The 20,828-nt window shown below is 44.3% G+C and overlaps 2 protein-coding genes across 3 annotated transcripts in view; both read right to left on the bottom strand.

The window, feature by feature from the left end:
- The window catches only part of LOC147753986 (uncharacterized), a 21,434-nt gene extending 15,271 nt beyond the window's left edge, over nucleotides 1-6,163 (bottom strand). For both annotated transcript variants that reach the window (XM_086968205.1, XM_086968202.1), the window contains exon 1: nucleotides 6,066-6,163. Coding sequence is in view for 1 of the 2 variants with exons in the window: in XM_086968202.1 (XP_086824328.1) it covers nucleotides 6,066-6,123 (58 nt within the window). In the remaining variant the exon portion in view is untranslated. The remainder of the gene's footprint in view (nucleotides 1-6,065) is intronic.
- The window catches only part of LOC111260217 (uncharacterized), a 51,364-nt gene extending 31,027 nt beyond the window's left edge, over nucleotides 1-20,337 (bottom strand). Inside the window, exon 1 of the mRNA XM_022832807.2 lies at nucleotides 17,307-20,337. Within this exon, the coding sequence (XP_022688542.1) occupies nucleotides 17,307-18,300 (994 nt within the window). The 5' untranslated portion in view covers nucleotides 18,301-20,337. The remainder of the gene's footprint in view (nucleotides 1-17,306) is intronic.
- Nucleotides 20,338-20,828: the final 491 nt, after the last annotated feature.

The raw sequence follows: 20,828 nt of genomic DNA, 5'->3' as shown, positions 1-20,828 counted from the left end.
ATTTCCTCTTTGGCGTAGCTGAGATATCATGTTCTAGAATCTGCTATTTTACGGTCTTAGTTGGTCTATGCTGTAGCTATCGCGTTTGAGACGCACATCTAAATGCATTTGTTCGTAACTTGAACTTATCAAGTTGTATATACACATAGATATGTATGGATAGATTAAATTTTTCGCTAACGTTTAGCAACTGATCTCGACTACAGATGACAGCCTCCAGAAAAATAGTTACTCCTTGCCTGACTCTGCTTTTCCTAGTCATCAGCGCTACATTTAGTAAGCAGATTAATTCAGATTCGAGTTCTTTTTACTCTTTCTGCTTCTTTGTCAATTGTTCAGATTCCGCTCGACGAAGGTGGCCTATTAGAATAAACAACGCGTTGATAAATCTTTTGATTGATACATTCAGTAGTCCCTTCGGGCTACCCAGCAATGTTTTGAGAGCACTCAATTTCACCAGAAAAGGACAAAGTGGTCAATCTCCAAACGATGCCCCGTGTCAAAGCCTAGAAAAGAGAGAAAGACATACGCATGCTAAACAAAAAAAAGGCAAAATTTTTACATATATTTATTTTAGTGGGGTGTACAGACTGAAAATGTACGTAAGCAACTTCGTGTTGTTCCGTATTCTTCGCCATCAACAAGCTCGAACCGCAATATAAGCACAAAAGTAGCAAAAGCTTAAAAAAACCTATAGAGGTGACTCCAGGTTATAAGCATCGCTGTCAATTGTCCTGTTTTTCCGAGATGAAACCTTACTTCAGGTTAAATTAGAGAGCCGCTAAAATATCGTTTATTGATGTCAAACTGTAGAAAAAGAAATAGCACGTATTCTGTTCGAGAGTACCTATAGTAGGTCATCAGTTTGGTACCGGCCTAAGTTGCGCCATAAATAAAAATACTAACGGAAATTAGAGAAGCTCACTTACTTTTTGTCATATGGGTAAAGCATAGTTAATTACACCGCTGTATACCCAACTTGCTTGTTTAGGAAAACTATCAGCTGTTTGTTAGTTTCCACTTCACCTCTTTACGAGCAATTGAAAAGGTCGAGCAGCATCACAGGAGTGGGATCTTTCGCGACCCAGAACCACCGGTGCATTCAAATTGGATTCGAAGCTTCGCGTGCTGTTCCTTTGTAAGGAACCGTTTTCTCGTACCGTTTGAAAGCGACTCATGATATATGTCTCTAAAACTAACTTTGGCCCACAACATAGCGTGGTGCGTTATGTAAACAAAATTATTCCTAGCACAAACCGATAGCTTTTGTCGAAAAACCAAAATTCATATTTCGGAGACAGATAACAGAACTGCTGGCGGAAGACCGATTCAGCTTAATGCACCGTCCTGGGAGCAGCACCAACAGGCCGGCCAAGGTCGACGATGAAAGGTTCGAGAAGCCTTTCTGAGCCTAAGCGTTACAAGAGTATAGCGATAGCCAAAGTCCGAGTGAGAGCGATGCCACTTCTACTCATCCACTCACCAATCAATATATACATTCTCGCTGGTGATATCTGTCTCTCGTCTGATAGTGGGGTCCGTTTCCAATTTTCGATCTTTTCGAAACCTTTCCAAATGAATTTTAATAAATATCTATGGAAGCATTATCAAGGACGATGTATTAAAGGAAGTGTTTGGACAAACAGCCAGATCCCACAGATATATAAGGTCGTATATACCAATATAATATATATAAAACAGCAATTAAAAGTTTTTAGCGACGCGAGTAAATATGCAGGTCATGGACCTACACTTGAATAGAGCATTTTAGATCAAGCATGCCGGCCATATACCAGAAGCCTTGTGTTTTGAAATAAGAAAGAGGGTTGTCCTTTGCACCAATTGATAGTCACCGACCAACTAAGCAAAAAAGCATGTCATCATCGCCTACCTCAAATTGATATTTCGGGGTAAATAAAGAATGATTTTTCCACGCTACCGGTCTGAGGGCAACCTGAGTTAAAGTAATGGCTCAGAAACAGAGTCAACTCGTGTGCTAAAGCCCATGGTGAACAGCTATGCTTAGAAAGCCTTTTTTTTCTATGCTACACAAAAATAATATCGCGATAGATATTTGAACCCAAGTCAAATCTAGAGCCAGACTAGAGACAACTCTACAGCCTCTCTGGCCGTTTTTTTTGATCCACTTTGATGACAACTAAAGTTGACGAAAGGGATAAAATCTCATCAGAGATGTGTATGACGAAGCGTACGTACGTTTATCTGAAAATGATTTGGGGATACATTTTAATAGTAGAACAAACGCTGTGCTATATTAGTTAGCATCGGTGCAGTATCACCTAAAAGTCACATACTGCAGATCAACGGAATATATTAAATGAAGCCTTAAAAATAGGTGCGCTCAAGTTCAGTAGAAGAAAAAGAGGCAAATCGATGTAGGAGTTCTCACGTGATACAGGGGTAAAACAGAATTTCTACAGGTGCCGTAACGACACTAAAGAATCTAACTTATGAAAACAATCAAAATTGCTTTTAATATTATCAACCTTTTCCAGAGATGAACTTACCGCTGTGAATAGGCGTGCGTGGCGTATCGGGAACCGAACGACACACGTTCGTACACGATAATAGATCATAGTTATTAAATTCGTTACCAGAGGTGATGACTACCATCATGGCCCTATTTCGTGGGGTATTCCGTACGGCTGTATAGAAATGTATTTAATATTATGAGCGGCTGAGCTCGGAGGTACAAGAAGCAAACAATACACGTTGTCATTGTACCCTGTAGAGGACCACATATGTTCCGATTCTAATGGAAATACGAAAAACAGGTCTGGATAGAGTGAGCTCATTTTGGCAACGCCGTTTCTGTTCGATTGTAACATGTGCGTGAATAACTGCCGCTCTGAGACAGACGGCGAGAGCTTTTTCCAGCCGTTACAAACGTATCGTCTACAATCCCCGCTGCTCATTATTGATATCGCCGTTGATTTCGTTAACGTTCACAAGGAACAAGCTACTAGGTTAGTTATTTTAATAAATGTCGTAACCCGTGACGGACGCCGCAACAGGGGCCAGATGATCTGGGACATTGCTGTATAATGGGCAGGTATGAATGTTTCAGACGAGTGATTATCTGAGCGCTCGAGCACATGATTTGTTTTTATAGAAACACACACCTTAACCAGCCGGTTTATCTAACGGGCTCGTACGGCTCGCGACAAAAAAACGCTAACATATATTAGCACAGATAAACGGTATAGCTTCCGCTGTAAATCGCAGCTGTTGAAAGACGAATAGAGGTTAGTTGCTTGGACGCCTGTTACACACAAAACTCCCACTAGAAATAAATGAACCTTTAAAATAACAACCCGTCCCTCACTAGCGTAATATATATGAAATTTTTCCGCGCGTTTGACCGGTACGGATTCCCGCGCGGCTGCGCTCGCCCGCACCCTCCTTTCCCATTATACTCTTCATATTTCTCTGGGTTTGCTGCTCGGTAAAAACGTTACTTGAGTGGATAAAATCTGCAAGTTCTTAGTGCCAAGAGCGTCGAATTAATAATCGAACCAGGAAGGAACAATGGTTCGTACAATAGAGCAACCGAAAAAAAAAGCTGGACCACGGCGCTAGCGTCGCTTCAAGGACTGACTTATCCACTTATTTCAATGTTTCGTCTGCTAATTTTCGGAAAAGATAACTATTAAGTTGATACCTACGTAACGATCCCTGCTTATTGAACTGTTTCTCTTCTAATAACTGGGCTTGATTAACGTTTATCTTTGTCCATGTTAACATTCTATATCAGATAGACAAGGATAACCTGACAATGATAAAGATCTAAAGAAATGAATACCTTAATAAATCATAGCCAACTAATAGCCGATTACTGTATATCATAAACATATGCAGGTCGCAAATAGCAAAAGGCCCGATACGTCGTCCCGCTGGCTTGTAGGTAGCTGTTTGATTTATCTAATAGTTATCGAAGTAAGATTCAATGTAAGACTGCTAACTGTCCTGAAGGTCTCGTTCAAGAGGACCACGTCCCAGCGATAGGTTCGAATGGCTATGACCACTGCCAAGTATAACCGTATCCTAAGCATAGTTTATTTTATATAGGACTTTGTTTCTCTATGATTACACAAAAGGAGAGGCTATAACGCTTTGACACCGCGCTAAACATTGCTTTTTCGTTGTAACAACGAACATTTCATTTAAATATAATTCATTAAATTTATTGTAAAATACAAAAGCTTTCTTTTTCACGTAAAACATTTAAAATTGAGTTGCACACACTATTTGTCATCTTGAATTGCGGAAATTGAGCGGGACTCGAAAATATCTTATTGCAAGATAACGGTCATTGTTTACGAGAGTTGTCATAGACTATCCAAAGGCTAAAGATCAAAGGTATTCCACGCCTTTGACCTTCGCCGAACATTTTTTAGGCCCGCATACCTTATACGCACTTTGCTTACGCACCTGTATATTTTCCTGAAAGGTTGAAACCGTTGATTTTTTGTATCGATATTCTCGATTCTGCTGCCCTAGCTTTTATCAAACCGAAAGGCGATCAGGACATGGGCAGGACATCGGTACACGTATCAACGTGATACTTGCAAGCAGACAAGTTTGCACCTTATGTACAAAATAAACCTTGCTGCTTCTACCATTAGTACGTGCACAGGCGTAGTCGCACCATTGCTGAACGTTGCGAGTCTGTCATAGGAGGGTAGCTTGCGTTTTCACGATCTTGTCGTTCATGACTGATCGTGACGGGCGTGATGTTTCTACAAGGCATTCCGGCCTTCCCTTTTTATCTTCCATAGGGAAGTAGCAGCAGCAGCACCAGTAAAAGGGGACGCTAAACAACCGGAGACGACAGCGGGACCGCGTATATTAACAGCACAAGCACACTGACGATATGCTATCCATTGTTCCCTTCCCTCGCATTTGCGGCTGCTGCCGCTGCTCCTGTCCTTCTTAAGCAGAAGTATACGTGCGGCAAGTCGTGCTTGCGCCTACACAAAGAAATCGAAGTGGCCTGGCTATACGGCCTGTGTAGTACGCTCGAGGGACGTTAGATAAAGCGAAAGCTGTAAAGCAGGTAAATACCTGCTTCAGAGTCATCGTGGGATGTGCAGGAGCTGCAAGTGCAATGATCGGTAGGCGGGAATAGGGAGGGTTGAAGGGGGGATGTTGAGCAAATAGGTCGGGGCACTTTCAAGAAGATCGAAAGCTGCCGGGTCGGAGAAATGTAGGGATCATACAGGCGCTGCAGATTGAGAGGTCTGTCCACTAATGGGTGTCAAATGGATGTCCTATGACAATCCGGGGAACAGACAGCAGCAGCAATCGCGTTGATGAAAGAGGCCCACTCTTATTTTCAATCGTTCTCTTCAAAGCGGCAGCGATAGGTACGGCGATTTCGCCGTCGTATGAGTAGTCACTGCTGAAGCAGAAACAGCAGCAGTAGTCGCCGAACAGGTACGAGTTTCTGTGCATGTGTATTTTGGCTCATCCATAGCGGCGGTCGTGGTGGTAAAGATCGTACGTTGTATATCCCAACGGTAGCTCCTCGTATTTCTACCGTATTTTCGCCCTATAGTTCATTGGCGATTTACCAGGTCTACGAAGGACTGCTTGGTGACGGCGTGCAATAGCTCGTGGTGGTCGCTGTTTCATTGCGCGGTCAGTCGTCACCGTCCGCACGAAGTGCCAGCCCCAGCAAGGGCAAACGGAGACATTAAGAATGCACCCACACTCCTACCAGATACGCTTATCCAAGAGCACATCCCGACCTTTATTTTTGCAACGTTCCGTCAAACGCTGCTGGATGCTAAAAGGTGGGGGAAAGGTTGAAAAAGCGGAAGGGGAGAGGGAAGGGGGGGGGGTAAGAGATGAGAATTACTAAAAGAACAATCGAGCGAGGAGAAAGACCAATCTATTAGAGGCTCAGGCTCAGAGCAGATCATCATGAGCAACCTTGGCAAAGAAAAAATAACAGGTGACGGGGGCAGAGCACTAACAGGTACCGTTGTTTATTATGACAACAGCTCATGGCTACGTAACAGCTTTGGTAAGATATTCCTCACCTGAAACGTTATTCCCATGTCGCACTTTAACTCTTCTCGAAAATGGCCGACAGGTCATGCGTAAGATAGTGGCTGGCGAGGTGTATGCATAGATGGACCTTGTCAGTAGAGGCTAGCACAGGGCTGGCAAATGCAGAATGGGCCAATAGTGACGACGTGCCCCAACTTCTGAGGCCCTAACAAACAGTGCGTTAACGTCAGGCGTAATTTCGTAGTTGAACCGGCTGTAGCGAGACCGCCTCCGAAAGGGTCCCACTATGCAAAGAAATAGTAATAGCGTCGGTTTTTATAGAAGTCGTTAACGTTTTGCTGACTTTATGGGTTGCAGCTTGTTGTGCCAGAGTTATGTATGGATAAAAGACGACATCTTTCCGTGTAATAATACAAACATCCAGTACGCTCCTCAAAGACAACCGCGTGCTAACATTACCTAACTTTTATGACACCATAATTGAATTATACCGCAGTGTTTTCCTAGTAACGGAAGTCTCATCTGGTAGCTTTCCTTTACTAAAATTAAATTGACCTCTAGTCTAATATCCTCTAGATGACCTATTTTTGCTACTGGCTCTGGCCTAAAACAATCTGTCCGCACTGCGGCGCCTCTTTCTAGGTCAGTTATTTGTAAGCGCGCGACGACGATGCAGGTGCATTTATGTGACGATGGTTGCTGGACGTCACTGACTGACTGAGTCCGCGTGACGGGTGAGCGAGCAAGGATTGCTGCTACAATTGTTGTTGCTATTGTCGTTAATAATCGCGTCCGTGGCCGTGGCCAGCTATGATAGCGCCGTTAATGACTGTTATCGAGTGAAAACGCTGGCGTTATTTTCACCGGATATAGGGACAGGCGTCTGTGGAGATGCGGCGGCGGCAACATCGCTGACGACAACTCGATAGCGAAAAGCGTCGACAATCTAAAGCAGGAATAGGGATGCACTTTTTATCGCGCGGGATCGTGCTTTATCGTTAAGCTCTTTATAGCTGCATAACGACAAGGGGGCAAAATCCTTCAAGATTGTAGATCTGGCTTCCAGACCTTTCGGCCGACGAAAGAGTCGACGCTTACCAAGAACGCGACGCATTGCTACAATGCAAGCTTTATGCACCAAACGCCGTCATCACAAAGTATTTTTCTCTATTTTACTTCCATATATATACGATATTTGTCACTTGTACCGTTGTCATACACGTCAAGTATCCAGCCTCTTTCATTTTAAACTACTTTGATCACTCGATACGCTTGCTTTTGATGGCATGTCTATGTATTCTCCCCATAGGCCACAGTGCCAAACGCGACATCAATATCATCAAACACATAGCTATATCTAGAGGCATATGATCAGATGTGGCAGAAATGGAACCTAATCGAGTTTCGTAGGTTAGGAAGCATTATTTCATCTATTGGATAGACATCTTAAAAGTTCTTCTAAGACAAAAAGATTGGCGGATGCATACGTACACATTATATATACATATATAATATGATTTCGTGCTATGCAATGTGACCAGTTGGAACGTCGATTTAGAAATATTTCTCATAAATGGGCCCCTCATTCATTCGACACCATCGAGTTCCTAAGATCTAGCAACAGCTCAACAATGTTGTACAACATTCCCGTACGTGCTCTTAGATTACGTATACATTTGAATACATAAATGTACACACAGCTGAGGGAATTTGGGATGCGGCCATAAACAAGACATTAGGTCATTGTTTTCACATATGTTTTTGTATAATACTACCTGTCCCAGTTTAGGCAGTCTGTCGGCTGTTTGTCGCAAAAGGCCAATACGATTTGAAAGAGGTCATAATCAATTATACATACTTTCGTCTTTCTGATCACTCGTCTCTAGGGTAGTGTAGAGAACTAAGCGCTATGGTCGCCTAGCGTAAGCTGAAGCGGAAAATTATATCGATTATTGTTTTTATAGTTGTCTCACGAAACGGATATCGTCATCGATGGCGGCGGCGGCCCATCTTACGAGGACGACAAAAACGACGCCCACGAAAAGCATATTCTTCAGAGGAAAAGAAAGCTATATTTCTTCCTTTTTCTTTGAAAAAATGTTTATACCCCTAGTTTTTCTTTCCTCCTCGGCTGCGTGTTTTGATGCTCGCTTTCTATTGCGTGCGTCTGCTGTCCTTTCGTTCCTTGCATTTATGCTAAGAAATATTTTTGAAAGGGGACTTATGGAAACAACGCGAATACAGTAAAGAGTGGCCAGGAGATCAGGCGAGCAGTGGTACACAAACGGAGGGAGGAAGTAAGGTATATAGAAGGGGAACGAAAAATGACTTTATGATCGCGATATAAATTTCGTTCGCTATTCCGCCGCTAGGCAGTATGCAAGCGCCGGGGCTGGTAAGGCCCAGCTTAGCTGGAAGTTTTTCTCGCAGCCAGCTTGGATACTAGGCTGCTTGCTTGTATGCAGCTCAAGCGGTTGGCTGTCTTTGCATATAAGCTGCCTTTCTTCTTGAAGCAACAGTCGCCGCAGCCGCCGCTGCCGCTAACACAGAAGATTGTCCGCTTGCCCGATCGTTCGTCAGCTGGCCAACTCTGCAATGCTTCTGCCTGTTTGCTCACTGTCCCCAACGACTTCAATGCTGTTGAAGGGACGTCCGACGATCTATTTCTTCCCAAGTCCTGGTCTTCACTGCAGAATCCCTATTCAGTTGAATAGCGACAACAACACCTTTTAAAAGCCACAGAAACAGTGGCAGTCAACCTTCATTCGTTCAGCCAACTAGCGAGCGAGCCACTAGAAGCCGTCTAGGCGAAAATGCCGATGGCGGGTAATAGGAGGGAGTAAAATGAAGGCGCCAGGCCACGTCAGGCGTACGCTCGGTCCCTCTAACCGCACGTATCACACCCGTTGTTGTTTCCCTTTTCACTGTATGACTTTTGCCGCCACTATAGCCACCACCACCATCAACAGCAGCACAGCAGCCACAGCGGCCAGACCCAGACCGGCCTAGTTTGCTTGCAATTTCTCGGTGTTTCGTAAGCAAGGTTAGCTTGGCTCAATTTGGGTCGAGCTACCTCAGAAACCTTTGTGAAAGCTTGTAGACAAGTGGGCAACGAGTTGGCTGGCGAGTAAGCCCCTGCCTCCCTTGATTCAGCGCCCCGGCTCAGAGTAATACACCCTGATCCCCCAGCATTTTGCTCAAGCCACTCCTTATAGTGGTTCTCTTTTACGTAGTACTCCCCTGCGACGAGACTATACCACTGCTGAGCTAGAAAAGGCCTGCGCGTGCGAAGACGCGTGCGCGTTCAGCCGACGCCGGTTCTAACGACACTAGAACACATCGCAGCAGCAATCCTAAGCAACAAAGGAACGCCGCCGACAGAACACGTACAATATAATAGGTCCGCTTCATTCACAAACACACACATACCTATAGCAAACGCATAAAGAAATCTTCACGACACAGGGAAGAAAATCTCGAGGTAACAGCACGAGGTTCCGAGCAACAATCGGGCAATATATTCGAAAGGAACAGGGAGTTCGAGAAAGCCGACTTCTCGTAGTCGAAACAGGAAACGGCAGGACCCATGAAGAGTGGCAGATGATAGACGCTCCTTCTTTCAGTAGCTGTCTGTGTCCCAGCAATGACGTATGCGGCACAGAGTGATTCATTTCGTGAAACTTTTTGTCCCTTGTGTGTATGTATATATATATATATATAGATATATAATTTGGATATGGTGGTGCTGCTATATACCTAAGAGGTAACTCTGCAGTACGAATTTTGCACGACAAAGGTGTGCTTGCGTTATACAAAGAAAATTAAACAAAGTAGAGCTAATTTGACATGGCCCAATGTCATCGATCGAGTCTGTGCTCGATAGTGCTACGATGATATCACACGTGTATTTGTGACTTAAGATGTGTTGAATAATAGCACTCAATGAGGTAAGTTCGTAAGATTGAAAACGCTACCATCACGTCACGCCTCCTGCATAGAGACTGTTCTGTCTCTGATGATAGAAAGAAGAATAGAAAATCCCAGGAAGTTATAGTCATTAATTATATATCTTCACCTCACGTGTCACTTTGATTGTAGGCTATCACCGAATTAATTTATTTAATAATTCGATAATTACACCGAATAATATAATATATTATTAACAATGCCCAGCTTAATGGTATAGAAAGGCGCATGGCGCAGTGTTGAAGCTCATGGCGTTAAGCTGCATTGCTACTGTCACTTATCCACGACATTTAGGTCGTGTAGTTTATTGAGAAGGTGTAGCCTCGACTCTGGTAGGCCATTTCATTTTTCCTATAACGAATTCTGCCGAGCGGTCGAAGCGACGCCAATTTATGAGCTACGATAGTTCCTACTTTTATATGGAACCCTGCTAACAACGCAGATTAGGCCGTCTAACAGCACAACCCCTGTTGAATGACGGTTCCAGTAATCATCGTAATAATAATAATCATTATTAGCGGTTATTGAATTCAATACGTCCACGTTACCGGCATTGCTCCCTGCCGCACCCCACAAGCTTCAAGCATGGAGACGTTGATAATCGTGCTCGCGCGAACAAAATGAAAATCACACACAGTTAATCTACTCAAGCTTGAATTGCGTTCCAGAAAACGGAAGCCAGCAAGCGTAATATATATAAAAAAGAAAAAAAAAACATACTAAATCTAATCCGATATACCGTAGTTATATATGGACGACAACATCGAGAAGAGTACTTTCGAAAAAGAACAACCCGGAGTTTAGCACTAATAACATTATTAGTTACAAGCACTCACAAACGATCACTTCACTGAAGATCAAGATCGTCACCGTATAACGAGGATTATTCTGTTCAGTCGAGTTCGCTCGTATATCGCGCGCGCAGGTGGAAAAGGATATAGGCGTCAGTCATACACAAGGTCATAACACGTCAAATAAGACTCGCGAAGTCTTCATTACAAATCACAGCTGTTTAGCAGAAACATACAGGTGCGTCACCACATCAGCACAGTATCACTGCCTCCAGTGTTGACCGGCCATTGATAATAATCGAAGTCCTACTAAGGCCAATATTATATGATAGAGTAAATAAATGAGGAGAGGCTATTTTGTCAGGTCGACTATTGCCCCGCTTCCCAGACAAAGCGTAGATAACCAAGCTGACAGCTGTGGGCATTCCATGGTCGCAAAGTGGCGTGCTGCCCTTTGTAGCGGTAGCATCCAGAAAGGGGGTGTCGACAATACGGAATGGGCAGATACGGAACAAGTGTCGATCATGGAACAGGACAAGCAGGCAGATGGGCAAATAAAGGAATTAAGCAAGCGATTAACTATTCGGGCTTTCGTTCTTCGCAAGTTATACACAGGTAAAATCCATCGTTAATCGCACAGCTATCGCTTTATGGGGGCGAATAATCTCGTTTGACAACATTGCAAGGGTTCATTAGACCTTCAAGGCTTGACCGGCCTCGCATGCTCCCACTTACTTATCGCCTACAGCGGCAGAAGCTGTCACAGTACCAACCTCAGCATCTTCATAGCATCACGCCAGCTATAAAATTAAACCAAATCGAATATATTATTGTATACATGGGAGCCACATGGGCTAGTGTTGATCTATTAAGCCAATTGTCTGCCTGCCCTCTCTGGAAAAACCATTACCGATACACTGTCCAAGATGCCGGAATGTTCTTGTACGACGCTATCGCTTCACCCAAGAAGGAACGAGCGCCAGGCTAAGTGGGATTCTGTCTCCTGGCCAGCAGTTGTCAACCGATAAAGGACAAGCGTTCGCCTCCATGGGATTGGGTCAAGCTAGACTTTTTTTTTGACTAAAAATATACTATTATATCAGTTGATACGTATGCATTTACGTCACGAAGAAAATACAAGTACACATTCGCTATCTATACGAAAGTGGATTTATGTATATGCCGAAAGCTTACTTACTTTTTTACACAATATACAGGAGTATAGTACATTGTTATTAAGTTACCCTGGTCAGGCGGGGTTACCAACGATGTGATTAGGGAGCACATTAGTGAGCTGACAAATTGCCTGTACTTACTAACTTATTTTTAGTTCTAGATAATTATGAAACTGACCTCTTCGTAATTACGTTCTAATAAGATCGCAGTCGATAACTGCGCGTATGATTGCCAGCCACGATTTACTTGAATCACGACCTTGGCGGGATCAACAAGCGGGACCACAGTAATGTTGACGGTGCTGGCAACGCTTTCTTGCGCCTCGTTTTGAACTATACAATGAAAAAAAGATCAAACTCCTATTTCCAGGAACAACTTGTATCGCCGCATAGCCACTAATACCACTGATGTAAGGCAATCTATTAGTTATTATACAATCGATTTAAGCAACAAAATCAGGTCTCAGCAAAGCTGCATGATTTACGCTCATCTTCTGATCGACTTATTTTGTAGCACGTAAAAGCTGAGCTCTTTCCTTTATCTCATGCGTACGCTTTTCTCACCGCAAAGCGTGCTAAACAGTGAAGTGCTGTTTATACATGCAGACTCGTTTCACTCGCTTCCCCGTTAGTCAGCGCGTTAACCCACCAATCAGAACAGACGATTCACGCAAACTATTTACGTTGTCTCTGTGTGCCCGCCGCCATACTCACCGAGGGACTTGTCAACTTCGAATTCCTCACTTTCAGTAAGCATGCTTCCGCTTTTCAACGAAGGCCGCAATTTATATATTATTCCATTGTCTATCGCTGCCGTCAGACATACCATGTCAAACATGTCGCAAGTTACCTGCCGACGGCTGGTTTTGGAAGTATGATAAGCATTTAATTAACTGTAAGACTACTACGACGTTGAGCTCAACGAAAACTTTTTGCTATGCCTTATCCTGTACTATTCTTATAATTGGGGGCAGTCTTTCCACATTCAGCCCGTCACATCCGCTACTCAGGGCACTGCTCAGTCAGTATATTCACTGTTACACGTCCACGCGTTTAATGAGAATTTGGGACGACCGTTTGTCAGCCGTAGTCGATTCCTTCCAAACAGGTAGTTTTGCCTATAGGCAAATTCTACTAGAATAATATGACCCGCAAGCTATTAAATACAACACAAGATCAGGCGTAAAAAGTCGAGGTGAACGAATTTATTCTAATACTTAATAAAGAGCCACAAGGACTTTCATCACTTAACCTGTTTCTCTAGCAATGTAAATTCGTTACTTCTTTACATTTATATATATACTTATAGCCGGTAAACTCGGTGATAAGTACATCCTTACAGACGACACCACGGTGTTTATGACACCACGGTCCAGTGACAAAGGGCCAGTGAGATTTACAACACAATAGTATATATAACCGAATTTTGTACGATTTCAAAGCGTTATTAATTCTTATCTATCGAAAAGCCGACTGGTTAAAAAAGGTAGGACAACACACAAAAATAGGACGTTTTTCCAAAGGCACTGACATGCAGAGAGACTCGAATCAGACATAACTTGAAAAGTGCAAGGCCACGATATTCAGGAGTCGTTGCTGCTGCTGTGGTAGAAGAGGGGATACGTTAACAAGAAAGTACCAGGTGACAATGTGCACTGAGGTTCCCATCTGAATATAATACACCCAGTACGTACGCCTTAAAAGGCTTACTGTAAATATTTTATTTACAAATCCGCAGTTAATCGTATAGGGCAATAACTATCCTATAACCAAAGGACCGAAGGTAGCCGGTCCGATTCCTTCATAGGTACACGCCGGTTACTCTTACAAATTGATAAATTATTTTTGGGAAACAGTTATTCCGTAGGGAAAGACGATATTATGGATATTAACTGTAACATCCTTAAAAACGTCACAATTCTCCCACTTGGTCGAGCTTGCTAGGTTTTTCTAAGAAGATACGTTTGTACAATGTCTCATTCTCAGCTAAGTATCGCGATAGCACGGATCGTCTAGGTAGGGCTGAAGATACCGTATCAATGCAGGCCAACAAGTTGCATCTATTATTCGATTCTCGAATTTTCCATTTTGTTATTATTTTTCAAACCAAGGGTTCCTCAAAGTTTCGATGTAGATGTCAGTCCTTTTACGTATTTTCGTAAGATCGTTTCACATTGATCGTTTTCAATTGTTTCCTAGAATCGGGGCTCTTGCGAATGTTTCTCCAGCCACATCCTAGTACGCCGTATTTGACAAGCTTAATTTTCTTTCTCCCACAGCAGTACCAACCTACCTTTTGTCAATAGGCTCACTACGGTTATCGTCTAGATACATCGATATGAAGTTACTGACAATGAATAGTTTCAGATTGGTTCTTTTTTTTTTTATAGCCGTGTTTAAACATGTTAGATAATCTTCTCACCGATTGAGTCGAGCAAATAACGTGTGGACGAACAACTCTATCGAGCCTGCTGATGAAACACCAGCTGACATTACAATATGTCCTATAAGTAACAGAAAAACAAACGTATTGTCTCTTCTGGCTTTATTGAGCTCTCCTAAAGGAATAAGTGACACCGTGTAGATACGCAGATATGACGCAGCGTCGCCACTAACCAGTTATTTTCGATGAAAGTCACTGACACACGAAGAAATCAAGTTGAAGTTATAGTTGGCTATAATCTGTTTTCACTGACATCATGCCATTACAATTAGATCTCTTCTGTGAATTATATGTAGGAGAAGACGAAATTCCGGAACAAACAGACATCTGGTCAGATATCAGAAGTCTGATATCCGATGAGACAAGCCTATTTGGAATTCTGCGTCCTACTATCGCGGCCATTACGTCTCGGATACAATAATAACAACTATATTTCAACTGCGCACACTTCTAAAGCGTGAAGGACCATGGGAAAAGATTCGGCTCAAATACTTTAGACAAATGTATGTTACGAATATAAGGAAGGGCAAAAATACTTGTAACCACACAGCATCGTAGCGAAGATCGCCCTTATCTTTACCCAATGTTGTCGACGTTTTCAGGAGAACAAAGCTATATATGCTATAAGAAAGCTTGCCTCAAATACAGAAAAAAAATCAATTAAATTATGAATTAGCCTTAATAAAAGCCATCTCTCTCTCTCTCTCTCTCTCTCTCTCTCTCTCTCTCTCCCTCTCTCTCTCTGTGTGTGTGTGTGTGTGTGTGTGTGTGTGTGTGTGTGTGTGTGTGTGTGTGTGTGTGTGTGTGTGTGTGTGTGTGTGTGTAGACGTGCTCGTCACGTCACACATATTCTGCGTGCTATATACGTGCACTATGTATGTCGTACTCGCCCTTTATACTACGACAAGTATACAATATAACTCTGGAGGGTGCAACAACTCGAGTTGTACGCTTAGACCACTAGACCGAAATGAGACTTCGGCTTGTTGCTTAAGTTATATTTCGATGTTAGTTACAGATTTCTTCTAGTCATCATATTACTTTGGTGTTTTACGCTAGGCTATTAAGAATCAATCCATGCATCGCAGCAGGCTCGGCAACAGTCATCGACAAAACTTCGCTATCTTCGTTTACTTTTTCCCCTTCGATTTGTCCGCTATAGCGAACCATAGTAGAATCCACATTGATAATGCTGCATGGTTGAGCCTGATCTGAAAACCACGCACAAATCCTAACCCATCCAGCCATGGCCTACTAAACGGGCCCGTTGAGGAAAATATATCGATGACAAAGTACAATATATTATACGGGTGCATCTCACCTGATAATTTGTCAAATCAACGTCGCCAGGATTATCATTATCAACAGATTCCACTCGCTCGTACCCGCTGAGCATAAAAAAAATATACGACGCTCTCTAATAAGGTGACATCAGAATATCTTGCCCGAGTACATTTCTAAGAGTAAGCTCGTGCGGATAGTTCGTCGTTCTTGTGAGCGAACGTTCCATCTTTCTAACTGCTTCTAGGGCAGTGGTTGTCATCAGGCTGCCCTAATACCCTACGAATCGTCATGAGATGAACCTCTATATCCATAAGAAAACAGCAGTCGTTTGTCCACTGCTTTCCCTCTCGATTCTGTGATTACTACGATCCGTAATCTGCTTCTGGTTGAACATAAATTCGGCCATCTTACAAAACGACTCCGCTAAGTTTATACGCCAATACAAGTCTAGAATGACGTTATCGGCATGCGAGATAAACGTACGTTTCAGAAAATTCCTCTGAACTATCTGACTCAACCGACTCTTTCGGTCGTGTTTTTGCTATAAGATAGAAAGTGCACTTAGTCACGTCTAATCGATAACAGAACGCGAAACGCTTTTACTTCTTTTTCCACCCATGAAACCCATTTTCTTGGTGCGAAGAACATTAGTGGGATAACAGGGGACATATGACTACCGACGGCGACAGTACACTAGAGCAAAAAAAAGTCATGAAGTTAAATACCGCACTAGTAAAAAAAGCCCCAAAAGGATTAAACGGTGACAGCCTCGTAGATAAAGTCTATGTTTACGGTATTGCATAGGGCTATGTGCAGGAATCGACGTGAGCGGGTCCTAAAGGAATCAAATCGTCACAATGGCTTTATAGCGCGCGAGAATAAGTCTACTGTCGGATACAATCCTGACCGACGTCGAACGCTTCGGCTGGTTCAGAAGTGGACGTGGAAGCTGAAAGCTAAAAACGATTTTTTTGTGCTAACCGGGTGAAGATAGCTTTCGATTCGTATCACTGTAGTAGACTAAGTTCAGAATCTTTTTTCGGTAGAGATGGATCTGAACGATCTGAAACTCACGTTGCGAGCATCATGAGCGACAGGCACGAATCATAATGAGCACGCATATAGCAGAGCAAAAGGATAAATCAAGTAAGGTAGAAAAAGTAATGTCTGCCATGTAAGTATGCAGTCTTCGCAGAGCAAACATATCTACATAGTATGGTAACCTGCCTGTTAATTAAGAAGCGCCCCCAAGTATGCAGCCCGCAAAATAGCAGTGCACATTTCGGAGGCGACTGACTACCTGTCCCCGTTCTTCCGTTTGCCTAAACAATTTTCACTCGAGCTTTTTGGCCAGCAATAGTATGCACGCATCCACGAGTGACTGCTTATATAATACTTAATATAATATAGGCCGCTATGCGACAGATTTATCTCATATACAATCTGTAAGTACCTAAAGGACACACATATATATATATATATATGGCACATACTGAAAGTCGTGCTCATTCGTCGTCAGGGGTTTCTGTGCACATTGCCAAGTCGTGTCGACCGAAACTCTCTAGGCCAAAATGTCTATTCTAATTCTAGCGAAACTGAATAGCCACTTACTATTTCCATAGAGTTGTTGCTGCTGCTGCTGCTGCTGCACAAGATGACTATTGTTCGTTGCGTTGCCGTTTAGCTGCGAATTGTAAGTTTGCTGCCCGCAGCCGCCATTGTTGTTGTTAACTAGCATTGATGATGGCTGACTAACAACGTCACTGTCTGCTGTCTTAGTCGTATCAACATCCCAGAAGTCGAGGTCCATTTCCCCAATGTCCGAGCAGGTTAGTGACGGAACCGGCGATACTCCGGTGTGCCCAGTGCTGCTTCCGCTGTGCTGCTGCTGCTGCTGCTGCTGCTGTTGTTGATGCAGTTGCAGATGCTGTTGTGCGCTGTTACCGGAGAGTGAGGTCACCTGCTGTGTGGACAGGTCTTTGTTGTTGTTACAGCGATTAACTGCCGTTGCCGGATTGCTGATCAGCTGTTGCTGTACGGCTACGGACGAAGCTATCCACGATACTGGCACTTCGGCAGCTCGCTTACGGGTATTTTCTCCTCCGAGCAACTTTTTACCCCCGGTATCGATCGATAGTGGCGCCACAGATGACACCAGTTGGTTACTGTTTTGGTGGATTGTTTGCAGATATTGCGGTAGCTGCTGTTGCTGCTGTTGGCTATGGTTGTGGTGATGATGTTGGGACGATAGCTTATGAATGGAGTTTTCATCAAAGTACTGCGGGATCGATTGTGGGTTCATTTTTATCATATTATCGTTTTTGGTATCGTTATTGAGGCATCCGCCAGATTCGGTGTTGCACGTATAGGTTCCAGGTCGGCGGCCAGCGTTAGACTGTTCCGAAATTGATCCTTCCGAAAACCTGCCACTGCAGCTGCTGCGATCCTCTTTTTGGTCACTGTTGATGATCTGAAGGACGGGCACCCGTGAAGAGAGCGTCGACGCAGTGCCGAAGTCCGTTTTCAGCTGCTGAGGCGACTTGGGGTGCTCCAGATTTGTTTGCTTCTTTTGATCATGCAGCCAAAGGAGAATGATAGGGTCCATAGCACCACTACATTAATTTTTATCTGTTGCTGTTACGCCAACGTGTTATTGACCTTGTGTAATCGATTTATTGATTGATCAACTTATGTGCTTGTATTCGTATACACAGCCACACTTACTAGTCAATCCGCTTCGATGTCCTTTGCCACATAGCTTCGCCTCACGATGATTATTATCGTACTGATGGGGTTTCCGTCGGTGATGCTTACTTATTAACTGCAGTTGCTCGCTCCACATCAAGGGAGAAAATCCAATAGAAATTGTTACTGCTATCCTGACTATTATTATTATAATAGAGCACGTGAATTTGTTTTTCTTGACGCCGTCCAGTTAATGGGCGACAGGCTTTCTTCATCAACGTTTATATCGCAAACGATTGGAGGTTATTGGCTTGTCTGATCTGCCCTTTCCGGTGCTGAACAATTTTATCTGCTAAGCGAACATTCTTATTACAGAACGTAAAAGAAACCTGATGTTGCATGCAGAGCAAAATTCATTTCTGCGTGCTAAAGGGACGCATACCCTGACGGATTACTTACGTCCAGCATGTTTTTCCACAGCTATTTATTCAGCCAAAGTATGCTTGTTGTTGTTTTTGCTACTGTTACTGTCGTCGTCGGTACTACCGTCGTCGCTGCACCGTTGCCGCCGCCCCCACCACTGTCGTTGTTGTAACGGCACGTGATCTGCTTGTTTGGTCGCGTCCCAGTGTAAGTTCCTCCTAACTCTGGTCAAGGGAAAGGAGCAACGCATTTGCACCTGCTCTCGTAGACGAACACGCGCCTAAATTCTCTCAGCTGACTGCGTTCTCTAGCGCGGAACGGAGGATTCCAACCGACCAGAGGCCCAGCGACTACTGTTGACGGCTGTCGAAATAAACGCCAACTTGTGCCAACATCGAAAACTCCAAACGGGGGCAAAGGCAGACGAGCTGATTCGCGCGGTTACGTTGCAGTAAGATCAGCGGACGTTTCCATCAATCATCAAGATCAGTTTCTATCAATCTAATCCGGCGACATCTTCAATCGAACCTACACATACTTCGATTCACACTGCCACTACGATACACTGAAGCTGCTTATATAATAGCTCTACTACGATTCACAAGACAACACAGATCACAATATTGTGTGGATCATGGGCGAGCTGACTGCTGCGAAATAAATCGATTATTTTTTTGCCTATGTTCTTCACAAAATGTTTCTGTTTATTTTCGTAGCTTTCGGCGGTGTCTCTTTCGAGATTCCAATGAAGGCCCGCGAAACAGACGCGGGTTAGACGGGTGCTGCGTTTGATGGTGGCGGCCCCCGTTGCTCTCGTGCGCAGCAGCAAAGGTGGGCGGGAGCAGAACGCCGTAGCACGTTGATTTGACGCTCGCATATACTTGTGTTCTCTTATCACGGGTTCGCGTACAGCGGCGACTACCTACTTTACGAGGGCAATCCGGCGATGCTAGAGTTACTCGTCGCTTAGCTACCAGCTTTTGAGAAGTTCGCTAGACAGCGCGCAACTCTCGCAAGCCGACGGGGTGGATGTTGCGCTACCTAGAACTGCTTGTATCGTTAGAGCACGCGTACGCGCGTTTAGCGATAAGCAAGAGGAAGATCTTTCTCTCTTGCGTCGCCTTCACGATGTCGATGTTGTTTTTTTCCGACGTCGTCTAGTGTTGCCGGTATCCGGCCCGGCAAAGCGGCCGGTGTCTTTCTTCTTCCATTTCTTCCCGCTTCTTTTGCGACGTTCTCCAGGATCGCGTAGAGATAGCAGTGACTTTTTTGCTGTACGCCAGTGAGTGGTTACTCGCTTGCGTGCTTGTTTACTCTGCAGCGGCGGTGGTGGCGGCGGCGGCGGCAGCAGCCCATAGTCTGTTGTCCGATACTCGACGGCCTGTGCGCTTTACCTGGCTTTTGCTCTTCTGCCTTGTGCCGGCGTCTACTTCGTTCTCGCTACCGCTGTTGTTAACTGAATGGCTTAACAGTAGGCGCTCGTTGGCGACAGGGCACTCACTCGCGGCGCTGTCGCCGGTGCGAGCGGCCAGGAGTGACTGACACCGTTCAAGGTTGCGCCAACTCTCTCCCGTGCACAACACAGAATGGCCAGAACAGAGTGTTCGACCCTCTCCCGATTCCAAGGCCACCCGGTGACGCGAGCGCCATCGGCGGACGCCGGTAGCAAACTGCCTGACGACTGCACCCAGTCGGCAGTCTGGGGCGCTGACGGTGATGTTGTTCAGCTAGCAGACACGTGTACCATGGGCAAAGAACGATCTAGCCAAACTGAGCGAAATTTAACTACTGTTAAAGTGGAGACGCGAGCTACTGCAAACATTACTGCTGCCACAACTACGATTATATTCCACCCTGCGCCTTGTGGCAAAGAACCCGGCCACCACGGCGAGGAGTCATGCCGCCACGTTGACGGCGTCCGACCAGCCGTCGTATCGTAGTTGTTGTTACCACTGTAACTTACGCTGAGCGTATTGCTTCCTCGCGTCACTCCATTGCGTACCAATGAAGTACTTGTTCATTGAG

The sequence above is a fragment of the Varroa jacobsoni genome, unplaced genomic scaffold, assembly GCF_002532875.2.
Source record: "Varroa jacobsoni isolate VJ856 unplaced genomic scaffold, vjacob_1.0 scaffold_41, whole genome shotgun sequence".
NCBI classification, from domain to species: Eukaryota; Metazoa; Arthropoda; class Arachnida; order Mesostigmata; family Varroidae; genus Varroa; species Varroa jacobsoni.
Note: the sequence above shows the minus strand (reverse complement) of the source record. Positions and strands in the feature narration are given on the sequence as shown.